Source organism: Macrobrachium rosenbergii, chromosome 48 (genome assembly GCF_040412425.1).
Source record: "Macrobrachium rosenbergii isolate ZJJX-2024 chromosome 48, ASM4041242v1, whole genome shotgun sequence".
Taxonomy (NCBI): Eukaryota; Metazoa; Arthropoda; class Malacostraca; order Decapoda; family Palaemonidae; genus Macrobrachium; species Macrobrachium rosenbergii.
The window spans coordinates 2249023-2272498 of NC_089788.1; the positions used below are offsets into that span (position 1 = coordinate 2249023).

Sequence of the window (23476 nt, forward strand, 5' to 3'; positions counted from 1 at the left end):
GAATACCAGATGAACCAGGCATCCATGGATGCTCAAGGTTCTTTGCAGCGTCCCTTCGGCCCTTAGCTGCAACCCCTTTCATTCATTTTACTATACCTCCCTTCATATTCTCTTTCTTGCGTCTTCCTTTCCACCCCCTCTCATGACAATTGTTTCATAGTGCAACTGCTTTGAGGTTTTCCTCCTGTTACACCTTTCAAACCTTTTTACTGTCAGTTTCCCTTTCAGCGCAGAATGACCTCATAGGTCCCAGTGCTTGGCCTTTGGCCCACATTCTGTATTCTATTCTCTTCTATTCCATGGACAGTTGTGCATTCATACTTCGCTTTTGGCTTTCTCGTTGACTTGGAATCCCGTACACGCTCTGAAAGGTTTATCAGGATATCTACACTGCCCTAAAATGGAAAACTGCAGTGTCTGCAAAATTTTCGAAATTAAGATATATGCCACTTATTGGGCTCGTGAAACACTTAATACACAAGTTACTGCAGTTTCAGAATGATTCTTCAATGCTTTATTTAGGGGTCCCATTTGCACCATCTGCCAAATTTTCGCAATTGAGATATGCCACCTATTGGGCCCGTGAAACACTGACACATAAGTTATTGCAGTTTCAGAATGATTCTTCAGTGCTTTATTGAGGGGGGTCCCATTTGCAGTATCTGCCAAATTTTCGAAACTGAGATATGCCACCTATTGGGCTCGTGAAACACTGACACATAAGTTATTGCAGTTTCAGAATGATTCTTCAGTCCTTTATTGAGGGGGGTCCCATTTGCAGTATCTGCCAAATTTTCGAAACTGAGATATGCCACCTATTGGGCCCGTGAAACACTGACACATAAGTTATTGCAGTTTCAGAATGATTCTTCAGTGCTTTATTGAGGGGGGTCCCATTTGCAGTATCTGCCAAATTTTCGAAACTGAGATATGCCACCTATTGGGCTCGTGAAACACTGACACATAAGTTATTGCAGTTTCAGAATGATTCTTCAGTGCTTTATTGAGGGGGTCCCATTTGCAGTATCTGCCAAATTTTCGAAACTGAGATATGCCACCTATTGGGGTGAAACACTGACACATAAGTTATTGCAGTTTCAGAATGATTCTTCAGTCCTTTATTGAGGGGGTCCCATTTGCAGTATCTGCCAAATTTTCGAAACTGAGATATGCCACCTATTGGGCTCGTGAAACACTGACACATAAGTTATTGCAGTTTCAGAATGATTCTTCAGTCCTTTATTGAGGGGTCCCATTTGCAGTATCTGCCAAATTTTCGAAACTGAGATATGCCACCAGTGAAACACTGACACATAAGTTATTGCAGTTTCAGAATGATTCTTCAGTCCTTTATTGAGGGGGTCCCATTTGCAGTATCTGCCAAATTTTCGAAACTGAGATATGCCACCTATTGGGCCCGTGAAACACTGACACATAAGTTATTGCAGTTTCAGAATGATTCTTCAGTGCTTTATTGAGGGGGGGTCCCATTTGCAGTATCTGCCAAATTTTCGAAACTGAGATATGCCACCTATTGGGCCCGTGAAACACTGACACATAAGTTATTGCAGTTTCAGAATGATTCTTCAGTACTTTATTGAGGGGGGGTCCCATTTGCAGTATCTGCCAAATTTTCGAAACTGGATATGCCACCTTTTGAGCTCGTGAAACACTAATACACAAGTTACTGCAGTTTCAGAATGATTCTTCAGTGCTTTATTTAGGGGGTCCCATTTGCAGTATCTGCAAAATCAGTAGTAAGGCAAGGGAAAACTGCAGTACAGCATCTACCATTTTTATCAGTTTTGTATTTTTGCAGATACTGCAGTCTTCCATTTTAGGGCAATAGAGTCTACTGTGCACAGTTAACGATGAGCGTGAATGAAACCTCCGTAAGTGGATAAAATGCTTCCACAGTTACCGTGCACTTTTCTTGCCACCATTTCCACGAGAACTTGATTCCTCGTGGTCTCTTCACTTCCACTCTTCTTGAAGTCCTTTTCGAAGATGTTATTTTCCTGCTTTCACCAAGAAAACTCAAAATGGCAGTAGATTATCACAATGACGCTTTCGATGGAAAGCTGTTCAGATTCCTGTAGAGTGAATCTTAGTCGTATTAATCTGATTTTGGAATTCACCGATTTGATTTACCAAGGGACCCTCTCCCCAGCCATCTATAACTTCACCTTATGCAGGTCTTGGTTTCAGCTTGCAATGCCAGTTGCTTTTTGACCCACCCAAAATTGGGTCACATTTAGAGCTGATTTTGGTAACTGCACTGGATTCAGAAGTCATACGACTGCATATATAATATATTCAGAAGCCGCGTTCTGTTCCCGTTTCAAAAGGCCAGAATTCTGAACTAACCAACGTACACTTTCTGGAGCAGTGCATTCACATGCTATTGTTGAGTGCCTAAGTAGCCCCGTTTTTTCAAGGACACGGATCCATCACGTGGAGAGACACGCCTACATCATAAGGAACCACCCGTATATTTGGTTTGCTTGCCAAGGCAGCAGCAGAAGGAGGGAAAAAAAAAATACTGCCTCTGTCTGAAATTATCCTGTAGATTTCGTCTAGTCATTAGTCACAATGCGGAGGATGGGATTCTGCGCATGCGTCGGTGTTCTTCCTTATAGATTCATGATTACACAACTGGTTTGTATGTAGAACAGTTTGCTTTGTTCATCACGGTCACTAGTTGGGTGGTTTACTGCACCAGTCGGAGGTTATTTACTTTTACACTCCTTGAGGAACAAGCAAGTTGATTCCCGGTATCATACAGGTAATAGTTATGTACGAGAATTTGATCATTTCTTCTCAGGTTTTAGGTTTCGCAGCTTACGATATTTTCATATTTTTCTGTTTTAATGTAATTTCCACACATAAAAGTGTGTATATGTATGTATGCATATATATATATATATATATATATATATATATATATATATATATATATATATATATATATATATATATATACCATTCTAATTTTAATGTTCTTCGTATAAATAATTCAGGCCATGATCAACTTTATATGCTATAAACAGTTCACGAATGTGTGTTATATATTTATAATTTTTGTTCAATAATTAACCAAAAGACAATAATATGCGCAATATTCATAATAAGCCTGTCCCTAGCTCGCACTGCTTTTGGCAACGGAGTATTATAATCCAAAATAAAATGACAGTATGATGCAAAGGTCATTGGCATCCAACATGCCAGGTTATTTGTAGTCCTTTATTAGCTCACCCTCTCTCTCTCAGAGTTTTGCACCGACCTAACTTGCTCTATATTCTTCTGTACTTTGTAGTATGCTGCTTTGATAAGAGATTCGGAATTGGCTCTGCAGTTGGAGTGTGGTTTTGCGTTGTGCGTCGCTTTTCTGAATGCAGAATTTGCGTTTTCAAGTTTCTACTGTAGTGGAATGTTAAGATTTTTTTAATTATAATGCCTGGGATTTTTTGGGTCTCTTGGAACTGCTTGAATTATAAATTTAGGCTGAAGGCTAATAAGCGCCGGGACCTATGGTGGGGTCATTCAGCGTTGAAGCGGAAATTGACAGTAAAAAGGTTTGAAAGGTGTAACAGGAGGAAAACCTCAAAGCAGTTGCACTATGAAGCAATTGTTGGAAGAGGGTGGAAAGTAAGATGGAAGGAAGAGAATTTGAAGGGAGGCATAGTAAATGGAATGAAAGGGGCTGTAGCTAGGGGCCGAAGGGACGCTTCAAATAACCATAGGTGATGCCTACAGCACACCGCGTGAGGTGCACTGACGGCACTAACCCCCAATGGGGTTTTGTGTCTTGAATTATGCAAATGATTTTCAATTCATAGAGAGTGACTGTGGCTATCGTATGCACATTGTTTAAAAGCAAAATCAGCTGTGAAAGTTGGTTACGTATATTTGTTACCAAGTACCCAATCGCCATTAGCTAATGATATCAGGCAGGAAAAGTCAAGCAATACAGCAGAATATTATTAGACGACGAGTCAAATCCTTTCAGTGCCCAAAAATATTCACGAACTTATTTTGTCAATAACTATATTTGTGTATAATGGTCTTTGCCCTAAACGGTCCTAAGGTACAGTGAGTTTTAGTTTCCTCACTGGATTCTTAAGGTAATGAGGTTGTAGTTCTCACGGAATCAGAGAAGGCAGCATTATTCCTGAGGAAATCTGTGACTTGTAGCTTCTCCCTAACCAAAACTTCAGTTTACTCTGGTCAAGGTATAGTATTATTATTATTATTATTATTATTATTATTATTATTATTCTATTCTCCTTGCATTTAAAATATTTTGTCTATTTACTAATTTATTTTCTCTTTATAATAAGTGAGATCTGAGGTTGTCTTTCTGTATTTCCCTTTACCTTCTCTTACTTCCTAATGAGCACCAGATTCTTTGGAAGCTTGAATTTAATCATAGTCAGTGGCCCCCTTGGTGGGCTTGTTCCCTATGAGTAGGGTTCTTCTTCTGAATAATAATAATAATAATAATAATAATAATAATAGTTATAATATTATTATTATTATCATCCAGAAGATGAACCGTATTCATATGGAACAAGCCCACCAAAGGGGCCACTGACTTGAAATTCAAGCTTCCAAAGAATATTATGGTGTTCACTAGAAAGAAATATAAGAAATTAGCAACGGAATCTCGGATTTCCTGCCGAAGATCGATCAAATCAAGTGTGTCGTTTTGACAGCTTTCTTTGCAAAAACGAATGGGCTTTGGTTATTGGCCCAGGTGAATCTTCCCCACAAGGCTTTTCAGTTTCTTAGCCTGCCAGTTCTCTAGTAAAAAAAATATAAAAGTGATAGCATATGGAAGATTTTTTTTTTTTTTTTTTTTGCCACATCAGGTGTATCAGATTTAAATAGCTTTAGGGTCCTTTTTGGGGTGGCAGATATCCTTTTGGTGTAACTGGGTGAAAATCAGTTCATGGGTAAATTCTCAGAAGCGACTTTGTGTCTGTAAAGGCGTTGATGTTTAAGAACATCAGGGTCTGGAATCTCTCTCTCTCTCTCTCTCTCTCTCTCTTTTCATCTTCTGAGAGAGCATGTGATTATTAAATTGTTCGTCACTTAGGGCACTTTTTATTTTACTTTTTGAGAAATGAAAAAGTTTGAAAACGCTGAAGGATAAACGAGAGTTCTTACGATATTTTCACTAGCCTGGTATGTCAACCTTTTCGTAATTCAGTAATTACTGTAACTGACTGTAAGAGGAGGTATGGTGTTGACGAGTTTATATATAGATAGATAGATATTGTGAGCAATGCCAATTTTTCCTCCACTGAAGAATGTTAATATCGATACTAACAGCAACGTTAACTCACCCTTCCGCTTTGTTTACGTCAATACGACTCGTGCGGGATTTAATACATGGCAAGACTTTCATTGATGCCCTTTGTATACACCTTGACGATACGTGGTGTTCCGATGCCAAGCGAATTGCATCACGAGTAACATAATCATCATCATCTGCTCCGCGTCCCATTTGTCCCTCTCGAGCGCGTGAAAGTGATGTTTTGGGGGCGCTGGGGTGGGGGGGAGGCGGGTTTGATATCCACAAGTGTTGTGAGAGTGGGGAGGGGTAGGGGTACCTCCATCTCTAAGGTAGGGGAGGGCAGGGAGTGTGCGTGTTTATTCGTTCGTCTGTCTCTCTCTCTCGGAAGGTATATATGAGGGGCGACAACTCGTTCGCATTTAGATCGACAAAGGACGACTTGGTAGTCACTTGACCAGCGATAGCTTCATCCTTTCTCTACTTCGTCGCCACCTTATCCGTCCTCAGCGCCGTCGTCGCCGCCGCCTCCGTCAGTTGCTTTGCGGCCGTGGTCGTCTTCCTTCGCATTGAAGCATGTGCAGAACCTGCGGTCGTCGCCACAACTCCTTCGTGCAGGAGTAAGTCCTGTCCTTTAGGCCCAGTTCAGAAAAAAGAAAAGAGGGACTTTTTATCTATGTGTCGCAAATGTCCAGATATCCTTCTCCAGCGCTTAATTAATGGTTATGCTTTCTCGAGACAGATGCTTGTTGTGAGACCTTTCATGTCACTATAATGCACTGTGCAACACTGTCTTAACTGTCCTGCGGTTTGAGTATGTGAATGTTCATTTGTTCTATACTGTGGCTATACACCTTTCACGTGTATAGCCATTTGGACTTGCTGTATTCGAATATTGGCGCATTTATAAGGCTAACTGAAAACAGATACGTCTTTAAATATGTACTACAGAATAATTTTGTACTCAAAAATATTGCTTGTGGTGTCCTTAAAGGAAATTTCACAAAAATGAATTTAATCACAGTAAATCTGATTATTATTCAATTCACATACATGGTACTATACTGATCGCTCATTATCCCAGTGAGACCTTTTATGTGATATATAATTCGAACATTCCTTGGAATAGAAATGGTTGTTTTGGAGACCTGTTTTGAGCGTGAGAGAGAGAGAGAGAGAGAGAGAGAGATAACTTGTAGTATGAGCCAGTGTAGTTGACTGGCAATGCCTGCTTGCTTTACTTCAATAGAGTTTTCTTTCTCTCAAGTGGAGAGGTGGTTTGGCAGTAGAAGGTACTGTTCTTGAAAATACCGTTTAGTTGCTGCAGTGTTGAATCATTTGCTAGTGCCTCCAGGTATCTAATCCTAGGAATACCAAGTTAAAGCCCAATTTTTAGCGGGCTGTACAAAAGTAATTGATTTGTGTGGGATACATTTTTTCTTAAATATTGCCATTTAAAATGGTAGTCTTGGAGAGCTTTGATGTATGTGGATATTCAAAATCATAATGGATAAAGTAATACAAGTTTTCAGAGGAACTACAGTAGATATATTGTATGTGTGAAGTTTTAGGAAAATTGTGAGAAATTGTAAGACACTTGAGGATAAATGGAAACCAGTTACTCTTTATATTGGTGGCTGAAGAATGGTAGCAATGATTTATATAATTATTTGGGAGTGAATACAACAGGTGACGGTAGTATGAGAGAAAACACAAGTCTCAGAAGAGATGAACAAGGAACTTAGCAGGGTGTGTGCAAAAGAGTGGGAAGATGTTTAAATTGTTCCTAGAAGTGAAGGTGTGAATTTAGATGGGTTTGTTGAACCAACTTGCCTTTATAGGAGTGAAGAGTAGGTGTTTGAATGTGTATGAAAGAAAGCAGTTGAGAGGAGCTGTCTGTGTAGTGTGTAGCATATGTGACATAAGATTAATTAATCTACAATATTTTTAACAGCCCAGTGACCTTTTAGCTTACTGATATCTGCAGACTTTTTGGATATCACTATCACTAAATGCTATGAATCCAGATGAAATATAAGTGTGTGTGTGTGTCTGTAATTGGCAAATTTTTTTTTTTTTTTTTTTTTTTTTTTTTCTATGTCAAAATTGAAGCTTTCAAATCCCTCGATATCCATTTTGAATCAGCTAACCTTGAAACCTTCATCATGTATACAATTTTTTGTGTGTGTGTGTGTCCAGCCAGAATGAAACATCGTTGTCACACATCTGCCCAACTAGAAAGAAACAGGTGCACACACGTACCAAATACATCCATAAAAGCAGCTGTCAAACAATTTGTCACAAACAGATACAGAAGAATAAGATTTTGTAATGGCTGAAATGGACTTTACTGAAGCACCAAAAAACTTGTAACCTTGAGGAGCTTATAATCAACACTGAGGAACAAGACATAACTGGTCATGTTTGAAACTGAAGTAGATGATGGACTGCAGAGACTGTAACATGATTTGAGTGTGTAATATTGTTCAGATGAATGTCATGTGATGGGATAGTCCTGAAACTAGACCAAGGACCTCTTATATATCAGACCTTTATGGTGTCAATATATTGCCACTATTGTAGCTTTCTGATTGGATCTTCATAATCTCATTGCAACCTTTTACTGTATTTTTGTATTTTATTTTGCATAGTAAAACATTTATAATTGTAATGTACATTATAGTTTGTTTTATAAAGTACGGTTACCCGATTGCAGTTTTTCACTATATTTTATTTTGTGGATGTAATATAAATGACCTTTCTTATTGTGAATTACATTAATTACATATGGCCCTACAATCATACTTACTGAAGTGTTACGTTTCCTTTTTCAGCGGAAGTCCTGCGCAGCTTCAGGATGTCAATAGCCTGGATTCCTCAGCAGGAAGCAGCTCCATCCCCTGTAAGTTAATTGTCCATTCCTGATCTGTGCACAATGCTTTATTTCTTGTGTGAGGTATATGAACCACTCAGTCACTCTGCATTACATTACATTCAATATTGTGTTATATTCAATATTATTTTCTTCCAGTCTCCTTCGGCCTCCGGTCCCTGGGAAAGTGTCACCGTTACGAGGGCGAACCATGAAGGAATACGAGGAGCAACTGGGCAATTTGAAAAAGGAGAACTTCTCCCTGAAGCTGCGTATCTACTTCCTTGAGGAGAAGATGGGTCAGAAGTATGATAAGGAAGATAAGGAAGGATTATACAAGACCAACATTGAACTCAAGGTTAGCCTTGCTCTCCGTCTTTCCATTTCCTCACATTCTAGACCTTTGTCGAGCTAACCAGTGAGTTAAGACCTGGTTGTCCACAAACTTTGACAGTCTCAGTTGGGGATTGGGAAAGAAGTTTTATTATCAGAGTTAAAGTCAGAGCACTTGCTGTATATAATTTTTTTTAAAAAGTGGAAATATTCATCAGTTATTTCTCTCTTTTGCACGTAATATTGTATCTAGGTCATTTTTAAAAAAAATGTATTTTGGCAATAATTAGAAATCATTACTTCTCTTCTTTGAATATTTTAAGCACTTCTAAACTGAGCTTTGTCTATGAACTCAGTTCTTAGTTCTTCATTGAAGTGTTGGCTTTGCTTCCAGGTTGAAGCAGAGGCACTGAAGCGTGAATTATGTGAAAAGCAAGATTTGGTTAGACAGGCGTCGACGGCGCTGACAGGATTGGAACAGCAGTATCAGGATAAGGTGGCCCAAATGAAAATCATTCATGAACAAGAAAAGGATGAGCTACAAGAAAAGATTGAACATCTGCAAAAGGTTAGATTAACATGTGTCCGTTAGTCACTTGAAGCAAATATTTTGCTTCGAAGGTAATTTTAGTTAAGACGATGTTTCTCTTGTAGGCTCTTCTTGTATAGTATTTCGCTCAGAATATCAAAACACACTTCAGTATTAAATTTTTTTCATATAAATAATATGTGGGGAGTAGGTTCAAAAATTTATATCAGTTGCTTTTTCTGAAATGTTTGTGTTTACCCAACTTTTATAGATATGTATAGTATTGCAAAAATATGTGTATCCTTAACTGTCAGTATTCTATCCTCATCTCCTTATTTTGCCTTTGTGTACTCTGAAATAAAACAAACAATCACACTGTGCCTTGAAAACAGGGATTAATTTTATTTTAATATTTAAAAAAAAAGTTATACAGTGGCATAGTGTTCTCACAATTACTGGACAACTTACAAATCACTGTATGTATCATGTTTTAGTGTGACCATTCTTTGGTACCAAAAATAATCCTTTTCTCCAAACATTTAAATGTAATTATAAACTCCCAATATTTTCCATGTTTTTAAGATCATCAAATCAACACCATTACTGAACTTTCAGAATGTGAATGACTATGCTGAACGAGTCCGAGAGGGTGGAAGCCAGCTGGGAGAGTTGACCCAACTTTGTGGGTTAGCTTTCAGCACTGGAACGGAAGAGGAGGATCCCTCCGTGTTAGGATCGTCCCAAGACACCATGAGTCTTCCTCTCCAGTTCCCAAAGCCCAGCAACAGCTTTTTGTCACCATCCCCTATGCAAGGTATGTTAGATAACACCAATATAAGGCAGTCCCCGGTTTACGATGGGGGTTCCATTCCTATGCCGCGTCGTAAGCCAAAATATAGTCAAAATCCTAAGAAAACCTTACTTTTAATGCTTTGGGTATATTGAAAATGATGTAAACTGCATTTTTATTGAGTTTTTCAAAAAAAAAACTCCAAATTTTGATTGTTGTGCCATATTTCTTCCGTAAGATTGGCGTCATAAGCATCGTAACCCTGGAACGTGCGTCGTAAACCGGGAAATAATATCTGATGAATATATTTGAAAAGCGTCGTAACCTTGGAATTTCATAAGCCGGGCCCGTCATAACCCGGGGTACTGCCTGTGCAGCAATTTCACTTGGAAATTCATTTATATAGCAAGGCATCACACATACTGCATATAACTGCTTTTTAAATTCTGAGTGGCTAATAATCACTTCCAGTCATTAAAGGGGCTGTGGTATGCGTAATCTGTACATATTCACCGATTAAGTTCAAAGGTTACCTGATAAAAATTTTGCACTCATGATACCGTATTCTGTTCAGTTTGGTATGCTGTTGCAGCATTAGGTAGGACACCTGCCTTGGCCAGAGGTCATTTGGGCAAATTAAAGGTCACATTTTTTTTAATTTTACGTGACTACGTTTAAGTAAATTCAAGTAAATTTTCAATCTGAACTCATTATTACTGTAACGAATACGCAATTCATTGTTAATCTGTTAAATTGCTGTAGGTAATTTGTCTTTTAAATAATACACAAACTGAATGACACCTTTTTTTGAGAGAGAGAGAGAGATAAAGTTGATTTAATGCATGTTTTCTACATTTTGTTCTTTCCATTGTTTTCAGGATTGTTCAGCATGCCAACACTCCCATCACCACGCAGTGGTTCCAGCAGAAATGCGCAACTACTCCCTCTGGGTGCTGAGGCCACTAAGGACACAAGTGATACAGAAAACACTCAACAAAGAGTGGCATCTCTGCAAGCTAAGGTGGCTGAGCTGGAAGAAAGAGTGACAGAACTTGAAGGTGAATTAGCTGCCAAAGAAGAAACTAACAACACACTAAAAGGAGACCTCGCCAACTTAGAGAAGGAGGTACAGTCAGTGCGTCATTCCCACGCGAGCAGTTTCCTGACTTTGTCACTGTAATCTTCATTGTATTCTGTGAACATTATTCTCTTAAAATTGAACATGAGGCACCAGATTATGTAACGTGGTTCACTTCTCTTTCAGTTGGTCGAAAAATTAGAGAAAATTGGAGAATTAGAGGCAGAGGTGTCAGAGAAAGACATGAAAATAGATGACGTCATGCAGGAATTGGAAACCCGGCACATGGAGATAAAAGCTAAGGATGATGAAATAGAAACATTAACTCAAGGTTTAATTAAGGTCAGTGAATATTAACTTTTGTTTGTATCATGGATGAGTTTAATGTAGAAAAATTGTTTATTTAATGTTAAACAGAATTTAAATATAAATTATGAACATTTATTTTATTCAAACTGGTCTTTTAAATGTTGAATGGTCATTCCCAGGGTTTGAGATTGGGTGATAAAAACATTTTTCATGTGCTCTTTTAATTTTGTGATCTTTAATTAACATTTCTAAACCTGTATCACTCACTCAGTCATATTCTTATTTAAAATGATCTAAAATTCATTAAATTATAAAGAAATAAAACAGTTTTCAGATGGGAAAATAAAATTGACTTGCATATAAGCTTAAAAATGGTATTTGTATTCACATTTTTAAAAAGTGTTTTTTAAAAACTAGTATTACATAAAGTATGTACTGTAGACTATAAAACCAAAAATTATTTTTGTGAGGTTGTTGAATTTGTGTTACACAGAGGACCTTTTTTGTTATTTGTTATATAAAGAAAACCCCAAAATACTGTAGTTCTTTCAACATTTTTGGGGTAAATGAAAATCACATGGTTGGTAAATATTGCTGCATTTTAATAAATAGTCATAGAAGGCTGGTGTACATTAGTAGCATTGTGAAATTAGACAATCTTGTCAAGAATTTCCTTGCAGGGGGGTAGTGCTGTCAGTGCACCTCGCAAGGTGCATTGTAGGCATTACTAATGGTTGTTATATTCACCTTTTGTCCTTTTACTTTACCACTGTTCTTGCTTCTTCTCTTCCATCTTGCTGTTCAACCACTCCAGCTCTCCCCTTTTCACTGTTTTAAGCACTGAATGGCTGAAAGTGTCCTGGTGCTTGTTTTACAGCCATATTTTCATAATTCAAATCAAATCTGTAACGAATTTTTCTGTAAAATCTACTACCTTCAGGCTGAGCCAGAAATTGAGGTGAAGGTACAAGAGATCGTAGAGCGAGATCGAATCATTGAGGAGAAAATTGAACAGATAGAACAGCAAAATAAGATCTTAGTTGAAATTCAAATTACACTTGATGAAAAACAAAAGCAGATTGCAGACATGGAACACAAGATTTCCGAATCGACGGAGAAGATAAAGAAACTCACCGAAGAACAAGAAAAGTCCTTAAAGGTTATCCAGGTAAGGTCTTCATTGTCTCATACAAACCACAAAAACAGCATTAACCAGTAATAGGGCATGAATAGTACTCCAATTTCAGTATAAGCGTTTTGAAAATCTTAGCTTTAAGAAGCACCTTAATTTATATTTCAACTTAAATGTAAAATACAATATTCATCACTTTTGGTCATTGTCAACAACCACTCTGTAGCAACTACCATCTATTCTTTTTCTGCCTTTATTATAGGAGGTCATTGCACTTTGTAATAGTTTGATATTGTGGGGTGTTGTAAATTCATGATGCATTCTGTGGTGTTAAAGTCATTCTGTTTTCGTCGCAGGCATTTGCAGAAGAAGTGGAAGCAAGAGATAAAGAAATAGCCGCTCTGAAAAAGGAAGTGAAACGCAAGGAGAAGAAGATTCGGGATTTGGTCGCCGAACTAAAAGAGGCTTTAGATATGTTGAACAAAGCCAAGTGGGAAGCAGAAACTAGTGGTGGTGAAGATGGAGTGAAAGAAATGGCAGAGGAGGAAAACGAGGTAAAATGTGCTCTGCCACATCACCATTGCAATGTTGAATGCCATGTTTGTTCTCCTGTATGCTATGCATGTCATCAGAGGAAAGTACCCTTCCCCTTGAGTCTTCCCGTAACATACAATACACCTCCAACTCGAAACACTTCAGTCAGTGGCTCTCCTCAAGGACAGTGTACTCTTTGTAATCCGTATTATTTGCAGCCAGGCAGTGAGCAGTTGCAGCTGCACTTACAACAGCAGATGGGGACCTGCACCAGGAATACATTTGTTTCACAAAATATTGATGTAGTCACTGTGCATCATAACTTACGGCAACAGCTCTTGCATGGTGCTTACAGTGCGAACTAATAGTTAATCAAGCGTACAATTTGTATTTGTCTTTGGTGTTTTGTTAAAATTTTAGCACCTTTTTAACCAAGCTTTTTTTTTTCATTTTATTTTGAGTTCAATCTTGTTGTAATAAAACATGAAATTTGCTTAGCATGTGAATCCTCTAAAATTTCAATAAAGTTTTTTTTTTATGAGCATGATACTGATGTTTCACCTTGGCTTCAGATGACTTGATTCCTCATTTGTAGGAAAGTTACCATAAATTCATAGAGAAAAAAACTGTACTATGATATTTTTCACTGAATTTGTGATTATATTAAGGATGACCAACAAGTTCAGTATAGTCTAAGATGACAGATCTGTAAGATGAGCAGTATTCTTATTAAAGAAATTTTGGATTTACAAGGCTTTATGATTACATGTAAGTATGCTCGTCAAGCCATTTTTTTATTGTAAGAGATATTTTAACTGATTTTGAACATGTCCTAATACCATATTTATTTTACAGCGTTTGTGGGCAGAATTAGAATCGAGGAAGAATGAGGTTTTGGCACTGCGAGCAGACCACAAGCATGCGCTTTCAGAAGCTGAAGCCAGAATTAAAAACCTTCAAGACAAATTAGATGAAATGGCCAAATCCCTCGAAGCAGAAAAAGAGAAGCGTACCAAAGATGTGGAAGAGCGTGAAGCCCGTCTGCAAGAACAGGCTCAGCAAGTTGCTCGCTTGGAAGTGCAACTGCAAGCATTGCATGGTGATGTATCAAACAGGGAGGGCCAGCTTCGTTCCAACCAAGATCTTGTGCAAGAACTGAAGGATGAGCTTGCCTCCGCCAAAGAAATGCTGAAGGAAAAGAAGGCGGAGTTAGAGGGTCTACAAGATGAACTCCGGAAAAAGAATGCAGATATGCAAGATCTGGTCAACCACGAACTGTGGGAAAGAAACAAAGAGGTTGAAAAACTCCAAGAAAAGCTCACTGCACTGACGGCTGATCGTCAGCACCAAGTTGAATCACTGAAAGGTGAATTGGAAACCAAAAATAATGAAGTCAGAAACTTGAAAACTAGGCTGGGTGTTGATGAAAATGAAGCAGTTGCAGCCAGCCCCAAAGTGATTTGGACATATCCAAACAACACACAGGCTGTCAGTGTTCCAACAGGTGATCATTCAAAGAGTGCAACTCACTTGACTGTAATTGCAAACTCAGGGGGGGCTGATGTTGTTAACGTGAGTCGACCATTACATGTCAATCTTGCTGATGATAGTTATGCATCCGTGCAAATGCTTTATCAAGAAATGAGTAAAATCAGGAGTGAAGCACAGGCACTGCGGTTGGAAAGGACAATTCTGAACGATAAACTTTCACACCTTCAACAATGGCACGAGCAAATTAGCAAAACAACTGATGCAGCTAAAGCCAATGAGTTGCACGAACAAATAAAAAGCGTAAGAAAGCAGTTGGAAGAAAGTAAAGAAGAAAATATTCAAAAAGAGCAGAAGCACGGCGAAGTAGTTTGTGATTTCCAGGCCCAAGTACAGACCCTACGTAATGAGCTTCACAATGCCAAGAAAAAGATCAATAAACAGCTAACCGAAGTCAGCGTTCGAAAATACCACGAAACTTTGAAGAGGCATAAGCAAGAGATTGCGTCACTCAGAAAGCGACTAGCAGACTCCCACAATGCCTGTGATCTTCTTAGAACCAGACTTGAGGAACTTGCTGACTTCTTAGAAAGGATTCTAGAAATGGATGAGAAAGGTTTGATTAATTTGAGTCAGCTGTCACCCAAGCAGCTTGCATCACTGCATAAGACACTTAACGAGTCGAGAGCACTTTCTCGATCCTTATCACAGTCTCTGATGATTGGTATGGAAACTATTGATCACGGTGATGATACTCTCCTATCCAGTTCTGTAAGTTCAGTATCATCTTGGAGTTTACACCGGGAAGACAGCCTTTCCGAAACACATGACCCATTGGGAACGAGTAGTCACGAGGCTATAGCAAGTCTTCCTGAAGATAGCATTTTACCTCCAGAAGATTCTCATGATCCGGCAGTCCAAGCTTTAGCCACCCAACTAAACAGCCAGATAGATCAAAAGACAAGGGAAATTGATGCCATAGCTGAAAATGTTTGTGCTCTTAGTGAACAGTTAGCCGAGAGAACGAGGCAGGTTGAACAGCAAGCAGGTGTTATTGGCGAACTTAGGGGACAGGTTGGTCGGCTGCAAGACGAAGTTCGTAGCCGGGATCTCCAGCTCATGGCATCCCGTGCTGATCCTGATCAAGGAAGTGTACAAAGTAATCTACATGGATCTTGGCATAGCAGTAGCAATCCTCTAGCAGCATCTTCCCAGAGCACCGTTCACGCGTCATCCCCGCAAACTACCGTACGTGCTCACGACTCCAGCAGCCAAGAACGTCTGCGTAAATCTCCAAGTACGTGTTCTGACACTTTACCTCCACCTCCTCTTCACCTCCTACAGGACAGTGAGTGTGAAGATATACCACCAGGTATCAGGGAAATGGAGATTTGCCACACTTCTGATCGAAGCAGTTTAAGCGCTGTTAAAAGCGCATATTCTACCGATGCTGCTATCAAGGCATACAGTGGCCATCCTGGTTATTTCCAGCAACTCACGACACCCAGCGAACGCAGTCGTTTAGATCGACGCAGGTCGTGGGGAGACAGCGGAAATGCAGCTGCAGGAAGCATTATACCTGAACAGCCCTGGGCTCCGGTGTCACCTTCAGAAAGTGAGGCTTGGAGCGAACCTGACAGAAATGTGTCCCTTGCAAGAATAGGGCTTGATGCTTGTACTCTTGGAGGAGCACCAGACAGAGCATTATCCAGATCTAGACAGCAAAGAGCACCTGCTGCAATTACTTCAGAATCTGATGGTGACGCAGCGCAAGATGATACAACTACGTGTACTGTCAATCCATCTTCTACACCTGGAAAAACACCGAAGAGACGTTCTGATATTGCAGAGTTACGCAGGGTGTCTACTAAACTGCGGGCTGTGGAACAGTTAAATGATACACTAAGAGCAGAGTTGAATATTTATCAGACTTTAAGCCAACAAATGGCACCCCAAAATAATGATCAACATCAGAGACCAAAGACAAGTGATAAGAGCGTTGAAACCTACAAGGGCGAGACAGTCGACGCATCTGTGGGAGCAGAAGATTCCCCAGTAGCTGCACCATCGCCTGTGTTCACTATACCAGCACCTTTGATGGAAGAAATCCGTGCACTGCGTTTGAAGCTAGAGGAAGCCATCTCTAACAATGATCACCTCAGAGACCAGTTGGAAGCCGCTTTGACAGCTCATCCTCAGGATGAAGCACGATTCCATCACCTTACAGCTGCACTACAGGTAAATAAAATACAGTTTACATTTTCAGTGATCTTTGTCACTTTACTACTTGACTGAATGATTCATGTATGAAGCTGGGTAAATATTAGCTTTGTGCAGCCAGTCATATCTCCAAAAACTATCTTTTCTTATAACTTTTAATTCTCGAAAATTTTAGGAAATTCTAAGAAATCACTGAATAAAATGCATTTTTCTTTTAATAGTGAACCTATATAGAGCAGTGATTCTTAACTAGTGGTCCATAGTGGCATTTTGGATGGTTTTGGTAATGCACAAAAGATCAGTACATATATTTTTAAATTTACTGAAAATGCAGTAAGAAAAATTTTATCCAAATAATAAATAACTAACCATTCATTTCACTGTATTATTCCCATTTAAAAAATACAATGACAATCTAAAAATTTGCATCCAGGTCTTTGTGAAATTACAAAATGCTTGGCACCTAACTGAACCACTTCCAGTATTTATCAGTCTTCCCTTATCAGTAGAAATATGTTGCTATACTTTACACAAAAAAGCTTATCAGTGAAAAGAGAATTCCAAAGTTTGGTTGCAGAGAACAATGAGACCCAAAATGGTAGCTGTCTGTTTAACTCAACAATTTTATATCATTTTCTTGAAATTCAGTTTGTAATTTGTGCAACAAATATATTTCATAGCAAAATGTTTGTTGTCTACACTATATCTGTCTTTACTAAAGGTCCATGACATTGTTTTAGAGTTGGTGATCCATGACTAGAAATGATTTGAGAACCACTGTTCTAAGGATCAACAGGAATGTTTAAAAAGTATAATACTTATCACAGTAGATAAGGATACTACATATAGTAAAGTACTAATAGAAGAAAATAAATTTTTCTTAATTTTACCCCTCACCAGACTGCCCAAGAGGAAGTACGTGATGCCAGAGATCGCGTGCAAGGATCACAGGAAGTCATCCATGAACAGCAAGAGCAGTGCAACAAACTTCAACAGAGGGTTCAGGGTTATGAAGTCCAAGTGACAGAATTGCATCAGCAACTAGATGCTACTCAGAAAGATGCTGCAGTTGCTAAATCAGATCTCAGCAATGCCCAACAAACAATCAAGGAAAAGGACACTGTAATTCACCAGTGCAATTCTCAGATTTCAGAAAACGAACAGATTATAAAAGAGTACATAGAAAAGGTGTTCACTTTAGAAAGAACCATTGCCAAGAATCCGGACAACGACAGTCGAGTGAAAGAACTCGAGTTGGAGCTACAAAAGCAAGAAGGCTCGCTTACTTCAGGTGAACAAAGAGCGTTTGTCGTTGGTTGGAGAGCGCGCCAGTCTTCAGGCCAAACTTGCGTCTGTATCCACGCAAGCACGTCTACTGCAGGATGACCAACAAGACGATGAAGGTGTTGACAAAGAAAGACTTTCTTTACATATTACAGTTACTTCCCTACAAGAAGAGCTGCAGAAGCTGGAGAGTGAAAATCAAGAGTTAAAAAGACAGCTAGAGAAGTTCCACATAAAGCATGATCTCATGAAGTCTAGTCAGACCAATACCTCCATTCAAGACGTGGAACAGGATAAAGTTAGGTTACAGGATGATTATGCAGCTTTGCAGCAAGCTTTTGTTGAACTCCAGTTAAAATCAAAACAGCAAGAGCAACAATTATCATCACTGGTTGAGAAACAGAAGTTAGAAGACACCTCAAACGTTTGCTTACTGGAACAGAAGACACTAGTTAAGCAGTTAACAGCACAACTGGAATCTGAACGCTGTCTTACAAGTAACCTACAGCTACGATTAGATACCCTCAGAGCTGCTGCATCACCGTCAGTTTCCCATGCAGAGGATTGTAAGTACAGTTTGATAAACCTTCCTATTATATTCAGTACAAGTTAATGTATATACATTCCTTATAATTATGTCTACTGTAGAGCTGTGCTTTAGACCAGGCTGCAGTTTAAAATTAAATTTTCATCGCTCCAAACCATCACTATTGCATAAATCATACACAGCTTGTAAGATTTTTACCAAAACTCATAGTAAAGTTAATATAAATTTATAAAATCTTACTGAAACTTATAGTAAAAGTGAATATAAATATAAGTAAAAAAAAATAAAAGCGAAGTTAATAATGGACAACATAAATGTACAAACCCACAATAAACTGTAGGTCCCGTTGCTAGGTAACCAACTGGTTCTTAGCCACGTAAAATAAGTCTGATCCTTCGGGCCAGCCCTAGGAGAGCTGTTAATCAGCTCAGTGGTCTGGTTAAACTAAGGTTTACTTATGTATATTTATGCTTTCCTTGTACGATCCATCATTTTGTTCAAATGGTTTTTAGGATTATTCTCATATCTTGGATGACACTACTGTACTGTATTTTCCTTCACTAATATGATCAAATGCTGTTTATTAATTATTTATTTAGTTTTAGAGTAACCTTTTACTGATTATATTCATACACAACTATTTTTTTATTTTATATATATAATTTATTTATTTCATTGTTCTTAGTTTTTTTTTTTTTCTTGATATACAAGAATGTGTGCTCATTGTGAATTATATAAATAAAGCAAATTGCAGATAGTTTATCACAAATATGCTCTCATTAAGTTTCCTTCAGTTTCACATAATGACAGCAATTAATATAATGTAGCAAGGCTGAAATTCAGTTTGTCACCTATTTATAGATTGTGATACATCATATTTCTCAAGTATGGCTCACATAGCAAGATATTCTTTGTACCAAAATTGTAATATGTAGATTAAGAAAAATTACTTCACCTGCACATTTGTACAGCTGTAACATTTTCATTCAGGTGACCTGGCATCCCCAGAAAGTGTCACAAGCATAGAATTCTTCCGCCCAGTGTCTCAAGATGCAAGTGAACTAAGACACAGGAGACAGACTTCTCTGGGACCCCCCACGTCCCTAGAAAAAGAAAAGGTCAAGGAACGCCGCGCCTCCAGCGCTAGCAGAAAACGCGACGGCAACAAGAGGATAAACACGCACTGGAGCGAGGACAAAGAAAACCTGTACACGACAACCACCACAATCACTACGACGACGACCAGTAGCAAACAAGGTCGCCATTACAGCGTGTCAAACAATAGTATTCTAACTAACCAAGCTGCCGTTTTGCCTCGGCAACCGGACGACGAAGTTGACGGAGGCACCACCTCAGGCGAGTCACCTGATTTAGGTATAGGCTCTGATTATCATTTTTCAAGCTTGGAGAGAGGCACCCACACTCTTCGTTCTGTTGTGCAAGCAGGCCAAGATCTCCCGCCGTCTTCGCTGTGCTCCGAGCCCAGTAAGTTTTTCGGTTTCATCTCCGCCTGACATTACGTCCTTATTACGAAGGAATGTACAAAGCTCAGACCCGAAGATCTGTATGCTTCGGGACTTTGGTCCAACATCATCATCCATCATCATCATCACCAATGCCAAAGAGGTTATGTTTTGGGTTAGTTTGTCTATTTGTTAGAAGGATTACACAGTTATGTGAGGATTTATAGGAAAACTTTAGCAAAGGTGGACTGGCAACATTTATTGGACTTTTGGAAGAATAGGAATTAAATTTTTAGGAAGGGATTTTGCAGTTGATTGCTTAGCCTGGTTACCTCCACCAAGGAGGTTGTGTACTTGGTTTGTTTATATATGTTCATATTATCTTTTATTTAAGTGAAGGTATTGCACAGTGTAGTAAAAAGTCTTTTAATATGTTTTAACAGTTTACTGTTGAATAATAAATAGGGACACAATAAGTACGTACATAATGAATATATTCCTTTATGTAGTAAATGAGGGAAATTAATTTCTTCTTCTTTAAAAGCTCTTTGAATGGGAAGTTTGATTAATGCTTAAAGATATGATAGTACTGTGTATAGCAATTATGTTGAATTAGTATCTGTGTCTTGAAATATTACTATGGAGAGATATGATTAGGGCTTTGAGTAAGAAAACAATGTACAGTTTGAAAGTATTTAAGATTTCACTGTTTCCTCCCACAATAATATATCTTCAATTGTGCATAAACTCTGGGGAAAAAAAAATTCTTGAAAGACAAATTTACAAATTTTTAAATATTTTTATTACTGTTGTTTCTTAACTTACATTGACTCAGGTTTGTGTTATACTGTATTGTCAAACACTGGCATAGGCCACATGCAGTTATTTTGTTTGATCTTTTGGTATCTTTTTATTAAATAAAAAAAAAAATTTAAGAAAGTCAAGGAACAATAAAAGGCTAGGCCTAGGCTAATAATTGGTTTAAACATTGCACATTTGCATTGATATTGCAGTAATAGTAGTGTTGCTAGCATTATTATCTGGGTCAAATTTTCAGTGGATTTTTGAGATTTTCACTCATCCCTGTCAATTAGACTAGTATATACTGCATTTGCTTTAAAAAGATAGTTTTTACAGAATTTTAAGAAAAAAAGTTCTTTGAACTGTTGGGAGTGTAGAAAATTTAATTTAGCTAGGTCTGATGTTCCCCTGACCATTCGCTTCATCCTTCATTTCTTCGCACATTACATAAACAATAAATTGACTGCCTGATGCAAGGCTCTTCCGTAACAGAGCATGCTTTTTCGATACAGTTTAGCACTAGTGATTCTGTAAGGCTGCCAGACACCTAGTTTTAATATCTAAATTACTAATTGCCTTACGTTACAGGGTATTCCTTTAGACCAGTTTATGCATGGCTGGCGAGCTGTGAAGCGAGAAGTTTTACCTTATTATAGGTGATCCTTATTGCCATGTAGTATGTTAACATAGTGGGATATGAGTGGATGAAGAAGAATAACATCCACAGTAAAGAGGTATAATTTCTAGTAAAAATAATATGTTTGATGTTGACATTTAAGCCTTTATTTACTCAATGATAGACTTGGTAAGTGTAGGTACAAGTACTCAAGTTAAGTGGACCCTCTGGCAGCAAATGCGTTCTTAATATTCGAACGTGACTTTCAAAATTCGGACAAATAATTTACAGGAGATTTACTATATTGCATTTAGAAATATGGTTGAAGAAATTTTTACAATTCATCACAAAATGAAAAGGTTCCTGTACAATTTTTAAGGAAGAACTTGAGAATTGCATTTGATTCTTGGGAAAAGAGAACACCAGTGATGGGTGACAATTTAGGAGACAAGCTAATTCTTTTTTCTGCTGCCCCTGCTCTTTACTGCCTCAGTAACTATGCATTAAGAGTTCCCAATCTACTCATAGCTTACTTAGCCAACTAAAAGTTGAGTCCTCTTAAAAGCACTTAATTTTATTGCTTGGGTGCTGATTGCCAAGGATCTTAATCTACTGATAAGATTTTCAAGTCTTCAAAGTTCTTGTAACATAAGCCAGAACAGAAAGAAAACTTTTCTTTGTTAGCTTTAATTATGTAGGGTGGCAATAGTCAGACAATAGAATTTTACAACTGGAACACATACCGAGCTAGCCAAAATACTGTCTGATACTTTACTCATGATCAAGTACAGTAGTGTTACAGAGCTGTTAATTGAGTGACATTATACTATGAAATTAGTTACTAGAGTCACAGTTTTGCTGTAACTCACTTTGGTAAGGAGCAAATATTTATTAGTAACAGTTTAACCAGACCACTGAACTATTTTTACTAGTTGCATATATAAGATCAATTGAATAAATTACAGAGGCTTAAAAATTCAATGACTGGATACACAAAATTATGAGAGATCTTTTCAGAGCAGCTGGTGTCCAAGAATGAGGTACATTATCAAGTAAAGTCATTGAAAGATTCAGATTACCTTTAGATCCAGTGACCCAGTTTGCAATTACTATAATACACCTCTTACTTGGATACCGGAATCAAACTGGTTGTGGGAGCTACAGCCCACAGTTGTCAAATTCTTCTGTACTTGTTGACTACTTGCAGCACACATTATCAAGGATAAACCTTCTTAAGTTGTGAAAGCTGGCTAGTAAAAATATCAGATTTATAGGCAAGTTTCATCTTGATTCCAAAATCTGATGCCTGTTTTTCAAGGAGAGCTTGATCCCAATTTTAATAGGTGAAAGTACTTGAACCAAACTCAAGCAGCACCCAAGCACTTCTTTTTTGTCCCTCAAGTGTAATAGATTCTCATATTGCTTTGTCATCATCAAAGGCTTGAATAGAATTAAGTCCCAAGTAATAAGCATTAGCTGACAACTTCTTTTTTATTTCATTTTGTGTAACATTCCCAGATCTCCAGTGGTTCCTGAGTAAGTACCGTATGCATTTGTCACTTTATCTTGGGGATGATCCAGATTCTATGAGCATAAAGTTGCATAAGTTAATTCACTGTGATTACAGCACAGTCATTAGGATGGAACTAGATTTCAATCTTCATCGTTCCTCTCCTCAAACCTTCCCTGCCCCAGCTTATGATTGCGTAATTCCTAGAAATTTAAATAGGTTGTACAGTGATTACTTTTGGCATCTGTTCCATATCGTATCATGCTAAAAGTCTTGTTATTGCAATGACCGGAAAACACCCCTGTGCATTACTAATGGGTAAATGATTCTGCTTAATGTATTGTATTGTGATGTATTCCAGACTGGATCACCACCCTACATGCATGCAATGTGATTTTTTTGCAACCATTTTCTCCACTTGAGCACTTATTTACTCTTGCTAAGGATCTGATAGCATTTTTACACTTGATGGTACAGTATACATCCATTTGGTCAAAAGCCATAACATTTAAATGCAAAATTTACTTTCCCACCACAGAAAGCTTGCAAGCTATTGAGGAAATCCAAAATGCTTATAGATTTCAGTGTATTTTAATTTTTGTTTCTTTTTTTAACACAACACGAGATTACAAACTTACATTAGTACTAGAAATACTAAGAATTTATTCCTTTTA

At 38.1% G+C, this 23476-nt stretch overlaps 1 protein-coding gene across 1 annotated transcript in view; it reads left to right on the forward strand.

The window, feature by feature from the left end:
• LOC136831177 (CDK5 regulatory subunit-associated protein 2-like) overlaps positions 1–23476 on the forward strand; it is a 151988-nt gene that overhangs the window by 126006 nt on the left and 2506 nt on the right. The window contains 14 exon segments of the mRNA XM_067091133.1: positions 8131–8198; positions 8328–8342; positions 8345–8526; positions 8896–9069; positions 9646–9844; positions 10699–10946; positions 11085–11240; positions 12148–12375; positions 12696–12893; positions 13729–16599; positions 17482–17856; positions 17858–18431; positions 19403–19897; positions 22811–22828. Of these exon segments, the coding sequence (XP_066947234.1) occupies positions 8131–8198; positions 8328–8342; positions 8345–8526; positions 8896–9069; positions 9646–9844; positions 10699–10946; positions 11085–11240; positions 12148–12375; positions 12696–12893; positions 13729–16599; positions 17482–17856; positions 17858–18431; positions 19403–19897; positions 22811–22828 (5801 nt within the window).